Raw genomic sequence first — 22,121 nt, forward strand, 5'->3', positions numbered from 1 at the left:
AAAAATGTCAATTTAACCCATTAATTGCTTACTTGTTTCCGGAGCTCAGCACTGCTGGGTCATCTGTCATGTGAATAAAAATAACTTTCAGCATTTAGTCAATTAGTGAGAATAAATATTAGCTTTTATAAAAACCAAATTAATTACCTTTGTGTTATTCTAGTGACGGATAATGCTGCACAGCTTACGAATAATGAATCAGACGAGCTCCCTCTAGAGATTTGGTGGATTGCACTCATTGCGCTTATGATAGTTCTTCTCATCGTATTCACTCTGATTGTTGTCTGCACGTACAGAGGCAAAACCCGAAAAAGAAAAGAAGAAGTTGACCACAAACCACAAAAGATTGATGGCCTAATCTAACTAAACACGATTCATTAAAACGTGATTGAAGTGTAATTGTTAGAATATTTTTTTTTTACTTTAAAAGAAAGTGTAATCGAAGTGTTATACTAGTTTTTTTTCTCTTATTTTGTAGTACCATTCACTTTAGCAGGTTCCGAATATCTACATAACCAATATTCATTTACATTACCATTTAAATAATATGTCGTTCTAGTATAGCGTTTAATGCACAGACCCTCTAAGCCCTTAACACTATTACCCGGGTAATTTTTGGATCATATGGAAAAAACTCTCATCATCCCCATTAATGTTAACATTATATTCCTATTTCCATCTATAGAGGGAATCAAACATTATCAAACATTATCTTCCCAATAAAAACATAGGTGGATCCAAGAGGATCAACACCACCATTATCAAAACTAACACTAAAGCTCTGTCTACACTATCAAACTTTAAGTGACAAAAAAAATGTGATGTGCCCATATATGGACATGATTTTATATCACTACCACTATTTGGGCATATAACTACCATGGGTACACCTTTTTTGTCAAACTAGTTTGATAGATTAGACAGAACTTAACACTGCTAAAAAAAATAATACTGTACAAATATTTTATTGTAGAATTCTCAATATATATTATTCTTATTAAATAATATTATAACTATCATTACTTTTTATTTTAAATGTTGTAGTTAAGAAACTGAACCATATTGGACAGTACAATTATTTTACGATGGAATTTTTAAGAATACTTAAATATGGTACTTGGCTTTTATATAAAAAAATAAGAAAATAGAAATAGCTTATATGACAATTCTGTCAAATGGCATTAGTGCATTATTTTTTGTAAGATCATTATTTTAGTATTTAAGTAATTATTAAATGAAGAAGTTTGAACAAGTTTTACTAGATGAATTTCACTGTACTGCAAAATTGTGAGAAAAGCGCTTTTGTAGTAAAATAATAAAAGTACTAGTCAAAATTAAAAATACATGCTTTATTACACAGATTAAACAATTTCTGAAATATTTTAAATTTCCTTGTATAAAATAATAAAAATAAGATAATATTTTAATTTTTAAATATATTTTAATTTTTTTTAATGCGCAATTTTTAAGAATATATTTTTAATAAATATTTGTTTTACAGTTAATGATTTGTTTGGATTTGAAACTACTACTAACCTTATTCTTTCTTTTATCCTTACATTCTGAATGGAATGTAATGTTCAGTTGTTGTACTGATTACTTCGCTGTTTTCCTCAAGATTTTGTAAAACTTCTAGGAGGGCACTTTCTGTGACGTTACTAAATCTTTTGTTTTGTTGAAGGTTCTTTAATAACTGAAGATAATGACATCCTCTCAAATCTAAAATAAAATCATTCAAATTAAATTGTGAAGAACCACGCTATGCAAATAAAAATATGTTACTTATTCTGAAAGTTCCTGTGTTCTTCACACAAGGTTAGCTAAGCGTATGGTTTTCAGATTTCAGACCATCTAACAGCTACTTCAGTTATAGTTTTCTTAAGTTACAAAAAAGTTTATTGAATCGTCACAGTGGTGTAACGGATGAACGCTGACTGGCTAAATCAAGGGGCTCCAAAGTTTAAGGGGTCACACAGCATGAGCATCCTCGGTGCAATTTCCTAGCATTGGCCCTTAGGAGTGCTAAAGCAGAGGACTCTCTTGTGTTACGCCACTGAATAGTCAGGACTAAATTATTACTTACTCTTTGTTTTTGAACATAAATCTTTCAACATTTTTAAAACTTTAGCGCCTATGGACTTGCGGTCATGTACAACCTGAAACACAAAAGTTGCATCAACAAATAAACAGAATGGAATAGATCAAATATCGATTTAAAAAGGAAAACCATTTGCATTGGAAACCAGGTCTGAGAAACACATTTCGTATTGTTCTTGAATAATTCTAATTGAGGTAATTATGTTGATGACATGAATTATTTGATTTTAAGTTCTTTAAAGAAAATAAGTACACAAAAAAAGGGAAATTTAACATGAAACTATCAAAGCATATTTCAATATGTTTTCAAGGTTTTGTTTACATAGTTTATTGCAAGATTGTTAATATTTTATTTCATGTCTGTAGGCACATGTGGCCAAGGATTACCAATAGTGAATCACTGTCCTATCAGAGAAGTGGTAACCTCCCTGATACCCTTATCCGAGAAGACTTGGAGCATCGGCCTCGAAATCATGCTGACATTGTTGGGTTTTTAGGTACTGTAAATGGCGCCTATGCCTTAACCGCTCAGTCACCTGACTCGCTATATCTTTTAATTTAAGTAAATACTTACATAATAAAGTTCTTTCTCAGATTCTGACTTGTAAACAAGACCTCTTTGCTCTAGGTGATGCACAGCTTCCTTTAACAGTTTATGAATAGCATGAGTGGATGATGTGACAGAACTCTGGTATTTTTCCCCAGATGGTTTTTGATTTGAAAACGTGTGGGGAACTGATTGGGAAGTCTTAGAAGAACAATCATTAGGACTGGTTGTGATGACAGATTGATTACGAGTAGTAGATCTAGTTGTACGTCTTTGGTTGGAGGATAAAGCAGAGGCGTCCATAATATTATTACCTGTGGGGTTCTTAAAGATAGAAATTATGGTTTGGTTGGAAGTTGCATTCAATCAGCTTTAATATCTGTTTACATTAGTATGGCAATTTATAATATAACCTACAACGCATCATTCTTGAAAGGTGAAACTATGCCAATTGAAGTGTGCAGAATTATGAATGGGTTGGAGACAGCAAAGAACCACTTCCAAGAGAAGCTTTAAATTTTGATGATCCAGAAAGATACATTGACTATCAAGTTACCTTGCATGAACTCTTCGCAATATCCACTAACTGGCCCACTGTTCCTAACTCCTCAATATAGAAACTATTGGTGGAGCTATTCTGAAGAAAATCGACCACAGCATCAATAAGACTGTCTGGTACTGAAGCCTAAATAAGAAGTCATTGGTGAATGGAGCAAATAATGAATAAAGTGTTGAGAAATGTAAATTAATCTTAAAAAAATGTCAAGCCTTGTCTATTTACAAATTTATAACTAAATCCTTTTAATAGTTTAGCTTATTGATTCCTTATATTAGGAGACAGTACCTGTAATTGCATTTTTTCCACTTTCCCCCAAATGAACTGTTTGTCATAAACATCACGGTAGAGCTTTGGAAGTTCCAACATTCTTGCAATTTCTCTTTCACATCGAGGATCATCTACCTTTTCTGTTGAAAGAATTCATTGTTGGAAAACAATAAATGTTTGTCCTCCTGTTGTTAGAAGTCTGTCTTAAACTAGGCGAATTCATGCATGTAGATTGAAAGCGTTCGTTTATGTGCATGCATATTCTTATTTCCATCTTTCACATTAGAGAGGTTTCGCAATCTTACGAATACGATAACGAAAACGTATACGTCACGCACACGTATTCGTTTTCGTAAGCCAGTAAAAATCTGTTTCGCATGGCAACGAAATATTGTGGGCGCCGTCCAAAATATGACTGCGGTAAATTTGAGCGAAGCGCAGGTACGTGTTGCTTGGTGCTTGGCTGCCTAGGCCTCCTAGCGTAACATCAAAGCTATTTATCAAAATTGACCTGGCATTTTAGTAAATTACTTCAATAAATCTATAATTATATTATAATCATGAATCATTCCTGATTCAAATGCAAAATAGATCAAAAACTATACTCGTTATGTAGTTACGAATATGACTGGTGATATTCGTCAACACGAATACGCTTTACGAATATGAAATAGGAATCAGCTCAAAAGTTTCACAAATGTGTGACGTATCCGTTTTCGTTATCGTATTCGTAAGGTTGCGAAACCTCCCTATTTTCTCAAATCCTAGCAGTTAAAACAGTTTCTACTTTTTGGGAAGCAAAAAAGTAAGCAACCAATCAGAGGTCAGGAAATGAGTTATACGGTAGTATGTTCATTAGCACTTATGCAAATCGAACAGCTCAGCAGACACGTATACAATTGAATATTGTCTAGTAGAAAATAACAATTAATGTCTAGCAAAATATATTTCTCTGGAGAAACAGGCTATACAAGAGAGGTGTAAAAAGGTTTTGTTAAAATGAAAAAAAAAACATACCAAAGAAATCAGCAGACACTTGAATGTCACCCCTGTATCGTTTAACTCTACCTCTGACATGAATGGAATCTCCTAGATCTAATGAAAACATCATTTGTACTAAGCTGTCAGAGATTGTTAAGTTTAGAAATTCCTCAATTGGTAAACTTTCAACATCACCTGAACATAAAGCGTAAAACTATTTTAATCATAATCATAATAAGATTAAGAACAAAAATACAATTTTGAAACTTATTTAATTAATTTACCTTTTGGGGAGAATGGTTGTGGTTCTGGATTTGGTTTCCAGCAGCAACAGTTGATAACTCCAGTGCCATCATCAACTGTAAAAGAAGCATATAAACTATCAACTCCAACATGAATGGTTGAACATGCATATACTGTAGAAAACTTATCCTAGTGTAAATGTTTATGATAAATAAATTTGAATTGAAAACTCTTACCTCCATAAATAAAAAACTTGTGTTTTTCTGTCACTTTTACAACTATTCCAAAGATATCTACTTTGCATATTTGATGACCATTATATTGTAATATTTCTGTTTAGAAAAACAAATAATAATTTTATAATATATTTATAGCAAACATTAAAAATAATAATAAAATGTTTGGTTGTTTGTTTGACTTTGATGAGTTCACGTTTTTAAATTAGCTACTGATATTGTAAACAAATTGTTTTCTGGAATTTTGATAAGATTAAGAGTCGAGTTTGTCTCTTATAGTTAAGTCTGCGGCTAAACCAGACTCTCACTTTTATTTGCACATAACACAACAAACACTTCCAATTAGTTTATCCCCAAATAGTAATTATTACTAATTAATAATGCCATCAGATTTAAATCACAAATTACCATATTTATTCAATTGATTCAATTCAATGAAGGAAAATAGACAAAAATTCTTCTAAACAAGCTTGATTAAGTACTTTGCTGACGATTCCAATAGTACCTGTGTAACCACAAATAAACCAAAAACAGCATAACCAACAGCAAACAGTGTAACCACCTGCAAACAGTGTAACCACCAGTAATGGAAACAACAATTAGCAAACAGCGTAACAACCAGAATAAGGCTCAACCATCAGCAAACATGTGTAACTACCAGTAATCAGCGTATCCAGCAAAATAGGTGTAACCACCAGAAACAGACAAAACCACCAGCAAACAGCGTATCCACCAGAAATAGGTGTAACCACCAGAAGCAGGTGTGACCACCAGGAAATCATCAGAAACGGGTCAACAGCAAACAACTATTCTTCCTAAATCTGTTGTACTGTCTGTCTACTTCTTCTACTAATCAACTCCTTTCTCAACTTTCCTCTTGTTGCTGCCCTTTATCTCCATCTCTCTTGACCAATCAGGTAATCTTAGGGTAAAATTCATTACTCATTACATCACTCTCTGATCGATCAATCAATAATCATAATTAAATAAAACATAATAAAAAGTTGAAACTTAAAACATGACTTCCTCTTCCTCCAAATGTCCTCTTCATCAACCCAACTATTCTTCATATGAAGCCTTCTTTTGAGGTATCTACCTTGCTCAGGAGGGGTTGGTGGAAGTTCAGGTATATCATCCAGTTTACGAACACTGAGCTCCTCAGAGGTATTAGACACTTGATTCCCCCCTTGTATTGGTGTTTCCTCAGGGTCTTTTTTGGGAATTTTCTCCTTGTCCTACTATTCTACACTTTCCTTCTTTCTGAGCGGATCCTTTTTTTTCCCACTGTGAATGTCCAAGTGGGCTATCTCTTCGCCATTATGCTTCTACATCTTCCATCCCAACTGTTGGCATCATCAAATATGGAAGGGAGACTTCTCTCTCAAGGTATGTGAAGTGTATATATACGTATATATATTGCCGTATGGCAAGTCTTTCTGGTTAAAGTGGAGCATCATCACCATGTTAACCAAAGTGTGGTTGAATCTCTTGGTCATCCCATTCTGATGACTAAATGAGATAACTCCTTGATTAAGTCATTCTCCCTTGATTGGTATGGAGTTGAGGAACCCAGAACCACAAAATTGTCTACAAAACATCTCATCCAAGAGGTTCATCAACCCTGTCCATCTGGGTTCCTGATGGGTTGTTGTTGAAGATGCTTCACTTCTCGACTGTGTCTTCCGTTGAGCAAAAAAAACTGCCCAACATACTCATCTCATGTCAAAATTGTTGATGCCATCCACCACTCGTCTTCACTAAATTTTGATTTCTTCTGGGAGCATAAGTCGCTCACCATGTTATCTCTTTGCCATTGTCAAATTCCCACCAGCGATACAACACACTGTTCCTCACATCCAGGTTCCAATTCTGCCAGTAACTATTGTAGTTAGCTCTCAATCCAGTTCTCTTTGAATGTGTGGGTCTGGGTTCCACTCTCTCTCAATTTCAATCAAATCTCAAATCAAATCAAATGGCATCATCCTTCATCTGAGACTATTGAATATGCTGACCACCCATATTGTCCCTACATCAATGTAGTGATACATTTAATTTATCCTTCCTTCCCTGCTCTGAATCTGGAGATCTAAAAATGTTACTTTGACTTAAAGGTCCGAGAAAAGAATTGCTATTTGAACTCGGTAACTCATGTATCTGCAGACAGGACTTCTCTTAGTCTTATGTTTATCTGGTTTCCTCCATGCCTGCTGCCCTGCCTGAGGTTTGGGACAGGAAGCGAGCCTCCATCTGTCTGTGTGTCATTCATCTTCCAGACGGAGTTCGTTTGTGATCAGTCATTTCTTGACTATTATTGAATTGCTCCTCCAGTTTGTTGTTTAAGTGGCGCTCAGACGTCATTAGCTGCCCTTCAAAATTTCCAATAAAAAAAAAACCAATATACTCCTGCTTACAATGATTTAAGGCTGGCCTACTAGAGCTGGCCTACATAGCATAGGGTACTAGAGGGGTCTGTCTCTCAAACAACATTACTAGCCTATATAGCCTAGGCCTAGTACGGCTACTTACTAAGCCTATGCCTAGGGCGGTGTCTGATCATTTCGGCCGCCAGTCATTTCGGCCGCTGGTTATGGAATTGCCAAATTCATGAAACGCCAAAAAGGACAAAATATGTATTGTTCTTTTCGGCCGCCAGAATTGTAATTTTTCTTGAATATGTATGACACGCCATGTGTGTTAAAATGTTAATATTTTACTAAAGACTGTATTATTAAGCCCAATCGTCGGTCTTCAATTCCAGAAACAGCAGCGATATTTATGGAGTGCACATTGCCATCACTACAGTGAATATTAATGATATTTCTTTAATAAGAAGAGGTGATGCTGAAGTTTTTTTTTGTGCCAGTCAAAAACACTTATTCGTATTAATAATTCGAAATTTCGAATTAGTAATTCGTTATTTCGAATTAATAATTCGAAATTTCAAATTAGTAATTCGAAAGTTGGTGTTTTACATTTATTATATTCATAAAGAAACACATTTTTACAAAGCACACGCATCTTCGAGACCTGTAAAATAAAAAATCAATATTCATTTTGACCAAAATATTCAGACGGTAAAATACTGTGATATAACTTTAAATCTACGGCAAAAACAAAATGTATTTAGCCCATTGCACAACTGATCTCTGGTTTAAATGACCATAGTTCTCTGTGGCATTCCATAGACTTGGTAAAGTTATTTTTTCACTGTATAATACTGTACAGTTATTTCTGACTATTTCAATTTGGCGCGCCATACCTGGCGGCCGAAATGATCATGCCATATTTTGTCCTTTTTGGAGTTTCATGAATTTGGTCGTTCCATAACCGGCGGCCGAAATGATTGGCGGCCGAAATGATTGGCGGCCGAAATGCACTGTGACCCCTAGGGCCAGGCCTACTTTACTGTAGAAGTAGGCTACCCTAGGCCTAGGCCTAGGCCTAGGCTAAACCTAGGCCTTCTATTTAAAATTAACTAGGCCTACCTGCGCCTTCTAACGCTAACATATCTCTAATATACAGCTTGGCAAAAGCCTTGCAGATAGGATTATTTTTATCCATGACAAACAGTAATACATATATACAGTACACTTTTTATCAAAATTTGAAGCTGGCGCGAGCAAAATCAAATTCGTCTCTGTAAAAAAAAATGTAAACCTATGGAACGTCATGTGAGCCTTTGACGAATATTGAAGATGGTTAGGCTTAAATTTCATATTTATACTGTATTGTCTTAATATAATACAACTTCAGCAAACCTTCTTTGTATAATGCAAATAAGACCACCACAATTTAGCATAAGGCATTACAGACCGTTTGTTGCAGCCTTGTTTTGTCAACTAATTATTAAAATAAAAATTATAAATATCGATATGCCTAATATGCACTTTGAGCGTCCCATAAAGAAGAAGAAATGGAATCGAGAAAGTGAGTCTCTTTGTTTGTTAAGAATAATTTTGTCTTTAAAATCAACTAAACTGAGGGAAATTTAGTATTGATGGTCATGGTAAGAACATCTGAACCTTTCTGAAATATAATAGGCTAGTTAGACCTTGTATAGACTAGTAAAACTCCACGCGCTAGGCCTAGCATCATTTATTCTCCTTGATAGTGTAGGGCTAACCTAGCCTAGACCTAGCAAGGTTAGGGCTACTTCTACTTAGCTAGGCCTAGCTAGTACGGTTAGGCCTAGGCCTATATACCTGTATTAGTAGTAGGCCTAGGCCTCATTCCCATTCTATTCTAGACTATGATCTGACAGTGTCAGTACTATCTACTAATATACTAAGCTATTCCTACTAACTAATCCCACAATAAATTGAAAAAGTGCGACTGCTGCAATAAAATTAAAACGTGACAGACTTCAAACGCGACCGTTATCATTAAAAAAGTATAGCTCTAGCGGACGGGTTGCGGACACAAATGTGTTATGGCGCTCTGTTGCTGTCGCAACCCCTGAACCGCTTGTTGTCGAATAAAGAAATGAAAATGAAATGAAATGCGCCATACAAAATACCGGAAGTTGATTTATCGCGACCAAAAACAAAATTAGATGTGACCGATATTGTAAATCGATTATACTATTTAATAATTGTATCTTTAATTTCAGGCTGTTGAAAGAAAAGTAGAAGTTTGTCTGTGCTGACCTACAGCTGAGGATACATACCATTTCCCATGAATGTATAAACTTAAAAAGTTATTATTCATTAAATTAAAAGGATAATCTACACTTTTTTGTTTTACAGATATTATGTCTTTGACAAACTGTATATATCTTTCCAGTGATATCGATAAGGTTTCTTTTCAAATTCCTTATCATTATTAATGAAAAGAGTTGTACAGTTGTATCTTTCTGACCACAAAAATAAAATAGAAACGCTTGCATTTTTTAATAATATTTAATTATTTTGGTCGGGTATTAAATTTTAAAATCGATGATATGGAAGAGACTAGTGTAGGGAATTGTAGTGATACGATGGATAGTTCAGCTGCACCGCCACCGCCATTGGAAGACCGTGCCATACCTCCGCTCCCACCTCCACTACCTGGTGCATCAAACGTGGGTAGTGACTGTGGCAGCGAGGACTCTGTCATACCAACTTTAACAGTTAGCATTTCTAAGAATGTTAAACGTCGAAACGTAACATTTCTACAATCGGAGTCTTCTCCAGAACCGGATATAAAACGCCAGAAACTGAACAATTCAGATAACGAGTCTGCCGCCTCTGATATCAAAATTACATTACAGCGCTCTGAGAAAGGAGCAATGCGTAGAACTCATGTGACTCTTGATGGAGAGTCCGAGGACACGCAACTTAAAAATGATACGTTAAAAAATAAACTTGAAGAAATGCCTGATGATATGGTCATACTTGAAGACGACGACGATGATGATGCTGATAGTTGGGGAAGTGGTATTGATGTTGATGCCATGTTGGAGGAAGACTATAATCAACGTGTGAAGGAGGAGAAGGAATCCATGGAACCATCACTGGATAATCCACAAGGCATCGTGGCTATACGTCACAAAATTGTTCTTAAAGGTAATATTGTAATTCAATTTTAAATAAATTTAAGTTATCATTAAACTCCGGAGAAATACCAGAGTGCTACACTAGTGCCATTCACATCGAGAATCCACCAGAACCCAGAGAGAGTGACATGGTTGGTGTGAATGGGATCTCTGTAGATTTTCTTGTCTAAGATGTTTCTCTGGTGTTTAATGTGAAGGGTATTTCAACCGAAATCCCTTCTATCCACTTCTGTCAATTTTTATTTTACAATTCTTTTAGAAAAGGGTCATGAACCAATTGAAGGTCTTCCAGACGACTGGGTTCAAATTGCTCATGATTCTGGCATGCATCTTTACCTACATAGATCAACTAGAGTGTGTGTATGGTCCAGGCCATATCTACTAGGCAGTGGCAGTGCGAGGGTAAGTCAACAATTGTCTATGTACATACTACTCTAGAACCATCTTTTATCATCTTGTGTATGTGTCTTCCGGAGTATAGGTCGAGACTTTGTGGGAAAATTTTTATTGCAAAATCGGGGGGTCGACTACTCCGACCATGCGATTTTTGAAAAAAATCAGGCCAAAAAAAAATGTTCAAAAGCCGTCAGCTGTCAAGGCCTAGCAAGGTCAGTGGCCTATCATCAATGCTCACAGAAGCTTTTAAGTAAATAAAACGCAATCTTAAATATTTCTTTGCAGCGACACAAAGTGCCAGTAACTAGTATACCATGTCTTCATTATAAACGTGAGCTAAAAAGAGAAATGGGAGAGCTGCAGAAAAACAATGCAGATGCTCAGGAACAAAACCAGGATAGGGAAGAAGCACAGGAGTCAAAGCTGGAAACTGGAAACCTTACAAACAGTACTAATAAAGAACTTCCTGATGCCAATGGTTGCCCTTTCAGGAATTCAAATACTAAAGAAAAAACTTGCCATCCTGAGGGAAATTCCAACCCATTGGGAGATTCCAATTCTGATGGAAATTCCCACATTGTTAGAGATACCAGCATAAGTACACAGGTAGATGTTACACGTGATGATGGCCTTCCTGGAAATCCAAATCTTCAAGATGAAAAATCAATTGGTGAACACAAAGAAAAATCAACAGACAAAAACCAGGAAGAGTCAGGTTCGATACACTTTTATAGTAGTTATTACAATAGGCATCTCTATTAAGAAGACACTTCTATAAAGATGACACCCTATTAACCTGGGGGAAACTGTATAAACAAGACATTTTTCCTTTAAACGCCAGCTCCTATTCAGAGAACATCCCTATTAAGTGGACAGTAATTTGGTCCTAGTTCCTTTAAGGGTCGTTTCTACTTTAGTTAAATTCTTTATTTTAGATATCATTTAATGGCCAAATGTGCACCATTATCCACAGGAGTTTCGTTGGCATAGGTTTGTGGCCAACACCCTCCATGTTAGTAGAACTTGTCTTTTGATAAGTCCATTGTACAAATAGCCTGTGTCTATTGAAAAAACACCTAGATTTTGTAGTGCAGGTCACTACTCTACTTTAATATTGGCCCTGTCGTCTCAGATCTTTTTGTAGTTATTACCTATCTCCTGTCTCCTATCTGGATGCACATCATTCCAAATGAAAATTAATTAATATTAGCACGTTTTTATATACTGTAACTATTTAGAAAAAAACAATAATTTTGTTTGTTTACAGAAGCTACTAAATCAGAATTAAGCAATGGTGTGACAACACAGAATGCTCCTGATAAAATACATGTTTGCAAAGATGAGTCTGTGGGTATGTAATGAATGATGAGAAAAGAGAACCCCTCCTTTGGGACACCCTTATTCAAGGGACACTAATATTAAGACACTTTCCCACAAAACGAGGGGTAATATATGTTTGAACACTATAGCCAACTCAGGAGACATCTCTATTAAGGGACACTTTTGAGTTGCAAAATGGGGTTTATAATCACCAACTATAATTAAACCAATCTCCTTTTCCTGACCAATTGTGAGTAAAAGTTGCCCCTTAATTGTTTTCCTCCTAATAGTTGTATTTACTTGAAATACTTTCTTTTTTCTAATTTTATTACTAATATTTTTTTTCACAGATTCAGTTGAGCTGCATAATTACCTTGTTAACTTATTTCAATTTGAAACATTAACAGTTAAAAAATTCAAGTAAGTTCGCTGTTTGTTTGATAAAAAAACTATGCTTTTTTTCTAGATAAAAATTACTAATGTTATTTTTTGTACACATATTTTGTATTTTGGTTTACCATTATTATTACTTTTGATTGCAGAGAAACCTACTACCAACTTTGATTGAATTTCCACTTTTACTGAATTGGAAAATTGGTCAGATGTTTTGCCATATTGTCATAATTTGACTTTATACATTATGTTTCCAAATGCAAATTACTGAAAAATCTCAATAATAAAAATAAGCAAAAAGCGAAATAAAAACTATAAATTAAAACAGGCAAAAACAAAGCATAAGTACATATGAGTACATTATAAATTTGCATGAGTACATATGAGTACATTATAAATTTGCATAAGTACATATGAGTACATTATAAATTTGCATGAGTACATATGAGTACATTATAAATTTGCATAAGTACATAATGAGTACATTATAAGTTTGCATAAGTACATATGAGTACATTATAAATTTGCATGAATACATATATGTGAAACCTACAACCTCAAGAGACACTAGCCTTGCGTTCATACCTCTATACCACAATGTTGCATTGATGGCTTTGAGCCCAACAACGCAGCGATTACATCATACTTAATTTCCCAACGTCTCCACAGAATTGAATTATAATGGCATAACTAGGTTCTTGGTTATCACAAATTGAAAGCTCTGAATTATTTTTTAATTCAATTTTTTTTTAGAACATATGCAGATAAAAGAAGACACAACAAGCAGTTAAAAGAAAGCCTTGATCGTCCACAACTTGTAAGTAAACTTGAATAAAATGGTTAATATTCAGTATTTCTTACATTTATACATTTTCTTAATTTCAAATTTAAAACAAACCTACCCTATAAATAAACTTATTTCCATTTTTTCAGCCTGGGAAATCAAGTCTAATAACTTGTCAGATTCCTGGGTCAGAGAAATCTGGAAAGGGCAAAAAAGGTAAATAGAAATGAGTTTGAAGTTGTCCATGTTGGATATTGATCATTTGCTTCTGTTGTTTTACATTATTGTTCATTACAAATGTGTTGCCTCTCTTGGCCCAGGAGAGTATAGACACTCTATGTCATCGTTACATCATTATGTAATGTGAAAACGTTTTGACTAAACTTTAGGACAGTAGGCAATTTGATTTTCATACTGTATATAGAGAGTTTGGTCAATCCAAGCATCACCTTTTACAAGTCAGTGCCAAAACCCTATTTTAGAATTGATAATGTTGTTATGAAAGTTATTTTAAACAATATATTGTAAGAATGTTACAAGGTGATAAGAAACTCTAAATTTAGCTAATTCCATATTAAATACCACACTAAAACTTTTTGTTTTATGATAGATTTTGTAATAAATTCAAAAGACAAAACACCTGTATGTATATTGCATGAATATGCTCAAAGAGTGATGAAAGTGCAGCCAAAGTATATATACAATGAATGTGGTGAGTCATTAAATTTACTTCTGCAGAAAATGTCAGATTTGCCTGAATAAAATTGCCTAGAAAAAAACAGGCTTACCTGCAACGAGTTTTCTCGTCATATCGGTTTTATCCAGGGTGCTGTGAGTGTGAATAACACCCATCAAAAGCAGTGTTCACTTAACCCGCATGTATACGTCATAGAACCTCACAATTTCACAGGGTGCACCTGACGATAATATGAATATAACTTCCGTTTGTTGTTGTTTTTGTAGAAAGTATTAATAATTTGTTCTGGCATATGTGACAGAACCTTTAAGAAGTTCTGGCAACCAATGTATTAAACTGCAAACACTTTTCCCCCACAGAAAACATGAGCACACCATTTGAGGCCATTGCTGAAATTGATGGAACACAGTATGGCAAAGGAGCAGCAATTAGTAAAAAACAAGCCAAGAATGAAGCAGGTATAAAGTTAAAAAAGTCTAGGTATTTATGAGACATGCCAGCACATTTTGAAAGATGAATGTTGGTACATACATCCCAGATTGTATCCGTTTTCTATATTGTAAATAATTTGTCTTGTATCGGTAGTAACTAATTTCTTTGCTTTTCAGCCCGAGCAACTCTAGAAATTTTAATTCCAAATTTGTGTCTGGGAGAGAAGAAAGCTAGCGATACTGACGACTTGGAGGTAATTCTGTCATAAAACAATATGATATAAAATAATTTTGTCTAACTGATTGTATTGTATAACAAGCAACCAACTGATTTCATTCTTTCAGTATTTTAACAATATTTTGATAGAAGACACAAGAGTATATGAATTGTGTACCAAGGCTGGTCAGCTGACCCCTTGGATGATGTTACAAGAATACAAACAAAGGTTAGAGGTCATGACTTTAAATCAGCTGCCTTTAATATGCTCTTCAGTCAAAACGACTTACCTATTTGAAGAAAAGTCTTTTTTACCTAAAAAAGAAGCCCATCTCAAAATGAAGCCCCACCCCCTCGAAAATCAAACCCAGTGGGCTACTTTTTAAGATAGACTATTTGAATATCAAATGATCAAGTTTATATTATTTTCATTTTAATTCCGTTTGGTGTATCAAAAATCCTATTATTGTTGTAGCAATTCACAAAATTTACAGCATTCATTTCGAAAAGAAACCCCCCTCTTTAGTTTGCAAAACTAATCATTGCAAGGAAACCTATCTAAAAAAGAAGCCTGTTTTCTCCTGTTACAGACATCATGGTCTAGATGATATGGATCTAGACTTTACTGTACAAGTTAGTAAACACCAACGAAGCACATACACTTTGACTTTTGGCCAACACGTTGTCACTGTAAGTAAATCCTAACATTTATACTTTTACTCACTAGTCTCAATGTCAAAATTATTTTCCTAAGAAGACAAAAAGCCTGTTTACTATCTCTTTATAAAACTGGTTAATCATGTTTCCCCAGCTTGATCCACTAGATCAGATGTGTGCATGTAGTGAAGCTGTAGCTTGGTGGGTCATATTCTTGCCTTCCAAGGTCCAAGGTTTAATCCTGACTTTGTGTCAGGGTTGTAATTCACGTTTCATCCATCCTGTAATTGGCAATTTCTCGCTGTTGAATGCGTATAAAATAAACAAAATGTTTATATTGCCTTGTTTAAAAGAAATTAGGATATTGAAGCACTTTTTAATCTTTTTTATTTTGTCAGGGTCAATGTAAGAACAAGAAGGTTGGTAAACAACATGGTGCCCAAAAGATTCTGAAGTTACTTCACCCACATCTAAAGTACTGGGGTTCACTTATTAAGATATATAAGAAAGGAGCGTCTATTAGGAACAAAGAGAAAAAGGTATGACTTGAATGATTGACGATTTTTGATTTGGAACAATTAAATTAACAAGAGGGAATATGTTTTAACAGTTAACCAATATTCAGGGGAAACCCTATTAACGGGACACTTTCTTTGGTCCAGAAAGCATTCCCTTAAAAGGAGTTTACTGTACGGGAATATATTAAGATCTATGAGAACATACATTGAATTAGGAAATGTGTGATTTGAGTATTTAAATCGGATGTGAGCTGGGCAAGTAAGTGTTCATTTTAAATTCACAAAATAAAAATAATATTTTAATCCTGTACAAGGAGCTATAAGTATGCTATACTTATCTCAATGGTTACAAAGTGTAACAGTGACACACATAAAGTCTTTCGAATTGTACTTTTATAACACTGGTCACCACTTATTAGGTGACAGTTTCTTAGGTCCTGTAATTGTTGGGTTTTGCTATACTGGGATTTTCTTATTAAGATCTATAAGAAAAGTTTGTATATTACAAACACGATGAAATAACTATGTATGTATGTAAAGAGAATTTTATGTACGCAATTCTCTGTCAATGCAAAGACAACGTGTGACGGTAGTAACATGTCAAAAGTCAAGAGCCAAAAATGGTTCCTGTGATTTAAAAAAACCAAGGTTCTCCACTTTTAACAAATCAGCTGTATGCTGCGTGTTATGACGATGGTTTAGGGCTTGAACTTTCAACCCACTTACAGTCTGTGTTTGAATATAATTTGTATCCACATTTAATTTTCAAAAACCACTTCTGTTTATTTATTAGGAAGCAGAGCAGAGTATAATTGAGTTACAAGCGAAGACGAAGAACAAACCAAATGAAAAGATTCTAAACAAGCTGAAAGTAGAGATGCTAAAAATGTATGGTGATAAATTTAACATGAAAGAAGTTGAAAGTAAAGGAAAGTTACCAGAACCGAGGGAAAATGAAGAAGAAGAAAAATGTACATCTCATGAACATGAAGAAAATGATAGCGATGATTGAAAACAGTTTATGAAATAATTATAATATATAAAATTAAATAATTTTGTCAATTCTTATTTATCTTTCGGTCAGGAATTCCCTCAGGAATGAGTCTACCCAAAAAATCTAAATTTATTCCTTTTATAAAGATGAAATCGGTCAAATGTTTTATCCTACTCTAACGTAATTTGTACTTTATACTAAACTATATTGAGAAAAATTTGCAATCAATTTTTATTATATTTTATTATCAACTGGAATGATTAATTTTTAAATTAAATTAATTTTTGTATTTAATATTATAAAATAAAAATATGTATTTATTTGTTCATATGAGTGTGTGTCCAGTTTTGGAACACAAAATACAAAAGTACTTAACTTAACAAAAAAGCAATTGCAATACCAACTATTTAAACCAGTTGACAGTAGGCTTGCCCTGTAATTATTTATACTTGATAACAGTATTTATTTGGCAAAATCAGTATCGGCAAAGCAAATTAACGATACGAGCCAAAACAGATAAGTTGCTCTTAATCACATTCAGCATTTTTTAACATTTATTTAACCAATAGAACAAAATAATAACAATTTGATATATTAATATGCATGAGGATAGGATTGGCCATATTCTATCGGCTTGGATCATAATTCAAAGTTCAAAGAACTTGTCGTAAAATGACCCAGGGATAGATACAATATAATGCGAGTAATTTGAAGTTACAAAGTTTGACGTTGATGCAAAAAGAAAACACATTTTGCATATAAGCATATAAACAATAAGGATAATAATTATAATTAGATAAAAGGTAATGTTTAACATGTTTCTTAAAAAGTAAAATTTTTTTAAATGCACATAAAGTAGCATCAAGCACATTCCATAATTTGGGACCAGCAATACTAAATGAAATTGAATCTTAGTATCGTAAATGAAACAAACAAGTTATATTCAAAATATTATATAAGAATGAATTAAATTCATTTATTCATTCACATTTACTTAGTCATCGTTTATAATTTTACAATTACAATATATAATTGAAGACAAGGGTCTTCTATAAAGAAATTTACAATTCTGTTTTTGCAGGACCATTTTACATAAAACCTAAAAATAAAACACAACATAAATAAAATAAACGTTAAAAAGAAATATCATTTCTATATACATTTTAGTGTTGTTCATCATAAAGCGTGTTAGTGTTTTTTAACGTGTTTATTTATACATTTATTATTTATTTCAAAAATAATCAGTTTATTACCACTAGTACATGTGAATTCTTTCCACAACTTTGGTCCATGTATGTATGTTTATAAATTGTTGACTGCAAATCAATTCATACAGATTGAAAAGTTACTACATGAGTATTTTTAGTTAATAAGCTAGGCTAGATTTGACTGTGATAGGTAGACCTGGTCCAATAGTTTTTTTATTACATATATTATAGCGCTCAGTACTGCAAAAAATACATTCACTGGCATTGATATGTCAACAATATGAAAGATGTAGTACTGTATTTATTTTTAAATATATCTAACAATAATTATAGAAAATCATTTATTAATTACTGAAGGATTAAAGCTGAATCTGTTGTCTTCCCCAAAAAATGTTTATAGTTAAAATGCCATTTATTGTATGCTTGAGGCCTATTTTTAATAATGAATTTGTTGTTGAAAGCCTGTAGCTAGGATTTTTATGAGGGGAACTTCCCACAAAAGGGCAAAAATCAACATTAACTATAGACTAGTTAAACATATTTATAACCTTTACTGCTGGTTTCTAGTTTGTAACAGGCACATTAGGAAAAAAAGAGGTTTGTTTAAACCTTCTAAGCCCCCTAGCTATGGACGTGGTGTTTGCAATCAATATGTTATGTGAAATGTTATTAATTAAAAATGAATACCGACATTGTTTCAGAAAACTGGCTATTATTTGGGTTTATTGCAAATATAGTATTGTTTTTTTATTTGGTATGGCCATTTATATAAATATGTTGTTTACTATTTGAGTTATTATATAAGGTGTGCTTGTTTTATATTATGTTTAATTAACTTGCTAGCATAATGTGAGATATTTAATTCAATTGTTATTGTACTTTCTTGGGTGTGCTTTTTCTTATGTTGTTTATTGTAAGTGGTAAGTTAAACATACATACATACATACATAAGTTCAGCTATTTGGTTTGTTGAGTGCATTTGGTAAGAATTTCTGTAAAAACTTGTTTGTGGATTATTTATCTGAATGTAAAGTAAGGTTAGGTTAGGTCATATATCCATATGATACGTTTGTACACAATGCTGTAGTTGAACAGATTGTGGCTTTCAAATCCTCCACAACTCGTTTCTCAATTTTGTATGAGAGTTGAGGTGTTAAGAGAGTTTGACTCATGTTTCGAAACATGATACTCTACTGAGTGCACTCTGAACTCAACTGATTTGTGGAACAAAGAAAATAACATTTCTTAACTGGGTATTTTCTCATTTATTGTTAATATATAATACATCGTTCTCATTTATATTTGTTGCTACCATAATAAAAATGATTGTAATGTATTAATACCATAGAGGTATTGGTACAGTATATGAAACTAGAGGTGCACCTCCAACACAATCACAGCTCAAAAAAAGTGAGTCACAATTGAGGAGTACCATATATATTTTTCAATATTATACAGAAACAGCAACAGATAAGCCAGTTATTTTGAGGAGTCTCCGCCCTGTTTGCATCATTTGGTTAACATCTATGATTATTTGAAGTTCTACAACTCATTTATATGTTCGTTAATGTACATAATACCTCAATGAAATAAGTGTGCATGTATAACTGTGTCCTCTCCGTTTATGTTGTTCGTCCTAGTGGGGAATTGACCAGGGGGAAATAGCTCAGAGTGAAAATTAGCATACAGTATCTCTTTCCTATCCAAGAATCTTTACGGTGTGATCCGCTCGCAAAATAGCATTATCAAGTGGAAAGTGAATAACACTTTTTACCTCTTGACAGAGGTGCTGAAAACACTAATTGGTTTGAAACACTCTGGGTAACTTTGATTACGTGTATCTAAACTATTTTTTTTGTACAAAATGAAGGATTGTTGTTGTTCATAAACGCCACTCATTTATATGATATTGCCAAAAGGAAACGATCCGTAACAAATGCAATTTTGCTACTGTACTGGTATAGTATTAGCGTATCTTTGGTAGAAATTTTCTCATTTACACTGTTGAACCCCTATTAAGGGGACACCTAGAGACCCAATAGTATGTCTGTCTACACTATTAAACTTTGTGACAAAAGAATGTGATGTGCCCATATATAACTATGATGATGTCATATCACTACCATATTTGGGCACATCACGCTTTTGTTGTCAAACTATCTTGATAATGTAGACAGAGCCTTAATGGTGTCCCCTGAATAGGAGTTGGTCGTATGTAGTATTTTCCTTCGATCATTTAGACAGAAAAGTGTTCAAAATGAAGGGTTCTGTTTAAAAATGAAAGGTTCATTGTTCAGACATTTTTCTCATTTAGGAATGTACTATTTTGTACATACATTGATCATTGTAGTCCTCACGTGACAGTTGCTCATTTATGCTATTGTACTATTAAAATAGACTTCTGAAGAACAAATACTTATTGTGATTCCCTCATTTATGCTGTTTGTAAATTTTACAAATGATGAATGCTTTGAGTTGGATGTTGAGAATTTTTCATGAGTTGAATAGAGCAGTTAATCTTTTATCAAATTTAATACTATCTCCAACCACGGAGGAACAACCAAGAAAAACCATGGAAGAAAAAATAATGATAAAAGCTTGTGTGGCAAACATTCTTAACTAATATACAGGAGCCCCCTTTAATCAAATTAAAGAAACATTATTTCAGCAACAAAAATATAAACAATAACTGTAGGCCTACAATCCATGAACAGTTTAAATGCATCACTCCAAGGTCTGTATCATGTACATATGCATTGTATGTTCACAGGATCAACATCTGTATGTCCCACATGAAGGATGAGGCAATGACAGTAAAGTATCCTGCTTCTAAACAATATGTCTCAAACCCATGCCTCTCACATGTTTGTCCGATACCTTTTATGTACCATTACGTCATAACACACTCGATTATCTTTGTTACTACTCATTGTTACACAATCTATGAGCTAGGAAATCAAATCAAATAGATCAACATTTATTTCTTCCACATAAAATAAGAACAAATATCCAATATAAATTGTAATTTGAAGGAAGAGGGCAAAACTCAAAAAGTAACGGCAGATGAAAAACAGAAATTCTATTAATCAATGTTTGTATTGGATGCTACAATAAAATAAACACAGAAATATCATTTTGATTTTCATAATTTTATTCATATATATTAAAGTCATGTAAGGTTACTTCAGTAAATCGTGATTAACTTCTTGAGTCTTTACTGAATGGTTAAAAAATGTACTGCACTGTACTTTATGTACTGATTTTTCCCACCTAATAAAAACCATTATAACCCTTTATTTCTTAGTTTAATTGCATTTTTAAAATTCATAATCTTACTTATACTCTTACTTCCTAAGATAATTTGTTAAATTCAAAATAGAAAATATATATTCATCTATAGAGTATTTTAGTTAAAATAAGGTCAATGGCCATTAAAATATGCATAATATATGGCTTAAACTATACACCTTATAGGTAATTAAATGCCCGTCAATACAAAGACTTGGAGGAACCAAAGTGTTCAGACTGATCTTCAAGATGAACCAGACTGATCTTCAAGATGAACCAGACTGATCTCCCAGATGAACCAGACAGATCTCCCAGATGAACCAGACAGATCTCCCAGATGAACCAGACTGATCTCCCAGATGAACCAGACTGATCTCCCAGATGAACCAGACTGATCTCCCAGATGAACCAGACTGATCTCCCAGATGTACCACTGATCTTCCAGATGAACCAGACTGATCTCCCAGATGAACCAGACTGATCTCCCAGATGAACCAGACTGATCTCCCAGATGAACCAGACTGATCTCCCAGATGAACCAGACTGATCTCACATATGAACCAGACTGATCTCCCAGATGAACCAGACTGATCTCCCAGATGAACCAGACTGATCTCCCAGATGAACCAGACTGATCTCCCAGATGAACCAGACTGATCTCCCAGATGAACCAGACTGATCTCACATATGAACCAGACTGATCTCCCAGATGAACCAGACTGATATTCCAGATGAACCAGACTGATCTCCCACAT

The 22,121-nt window shown here is 33.8% G+C and overlaps 2 protein-coding genes across 2 annotated transcripts; one reads left to right on the plus strand and one right to left on the minus strand.

Annotated features, from left to right (window-relative positions):
- Positions 1-2,650: 2,650 nt before the first annotated feature.
- On the minus strand, positions 2,651-8,491 carry LOC144835429 (CST complex subunit STN1-like). Its single transcript, XM_078690514.1, has 7 exons — positions 8,416-8,491; positions 4,931-5,026; positions 4,736-4,810; positions 4,488-4,646; positions 3,489-3,610; positions 3,201-3,329; positions 2,651-2,968 (listed from the first exon to the last, which is right to left on the minus strand). Exons 1-7 carry the CDS (start codon positions 8,489-8,491, stop codon positions 2,651-2,653), a joined length of 975 nt encoding a protein of 324 aa, XP_078546640.1.
- Positions 8,492-9,822: 1,331 nt separating this feature from the next.
- LOC144836264 (microprocessor complex subunit DGCR8-like) lies at positions 9,823-20,478 on the plus strand. The gene is made up of 14 exons (XM_078691517.1): positions 9,823-10,473; positions 10,723-10,865; positions 11,145-11,574; positions 12,127-12,210; positions 12,530-12,599; positions 13,326-13,389; positions 13,506-13,572; positions 13,967-14,068; positions 14,413-14,511; positions 14,662-14,738; positions 14,830-14,930; positions 15,292-15,391; positions 15,757-15,897; positions 16,670-20,478. Exons 1-14 carry the CDS (start codon positions 9,870-9,872, stop codon positions 16,886-16,888), a joined length of 2,301 nt encoding a protein of 766 aa, XP_078547643.1. The 5' UTR covers positions 9,823-9,869; the 3' UTR covers positions 16,889-20,478.
- The last annotated feature ends 1,643 nt before the right edge of the window (positions 20,479-22,121 follow it).

Source organism: Antedon bifida, chromosome 2 (assembly GCF_963402885.1).
Source record: "Antedon bifida chromosome 2, ecAntBifi1.1, whole genome shotgun sequence".
NCBI lineage: Eukaryota > Metazoa > Echinodermata > Crinoidea > Comatulida > Antedonidae > Antedon > Antedon bifida.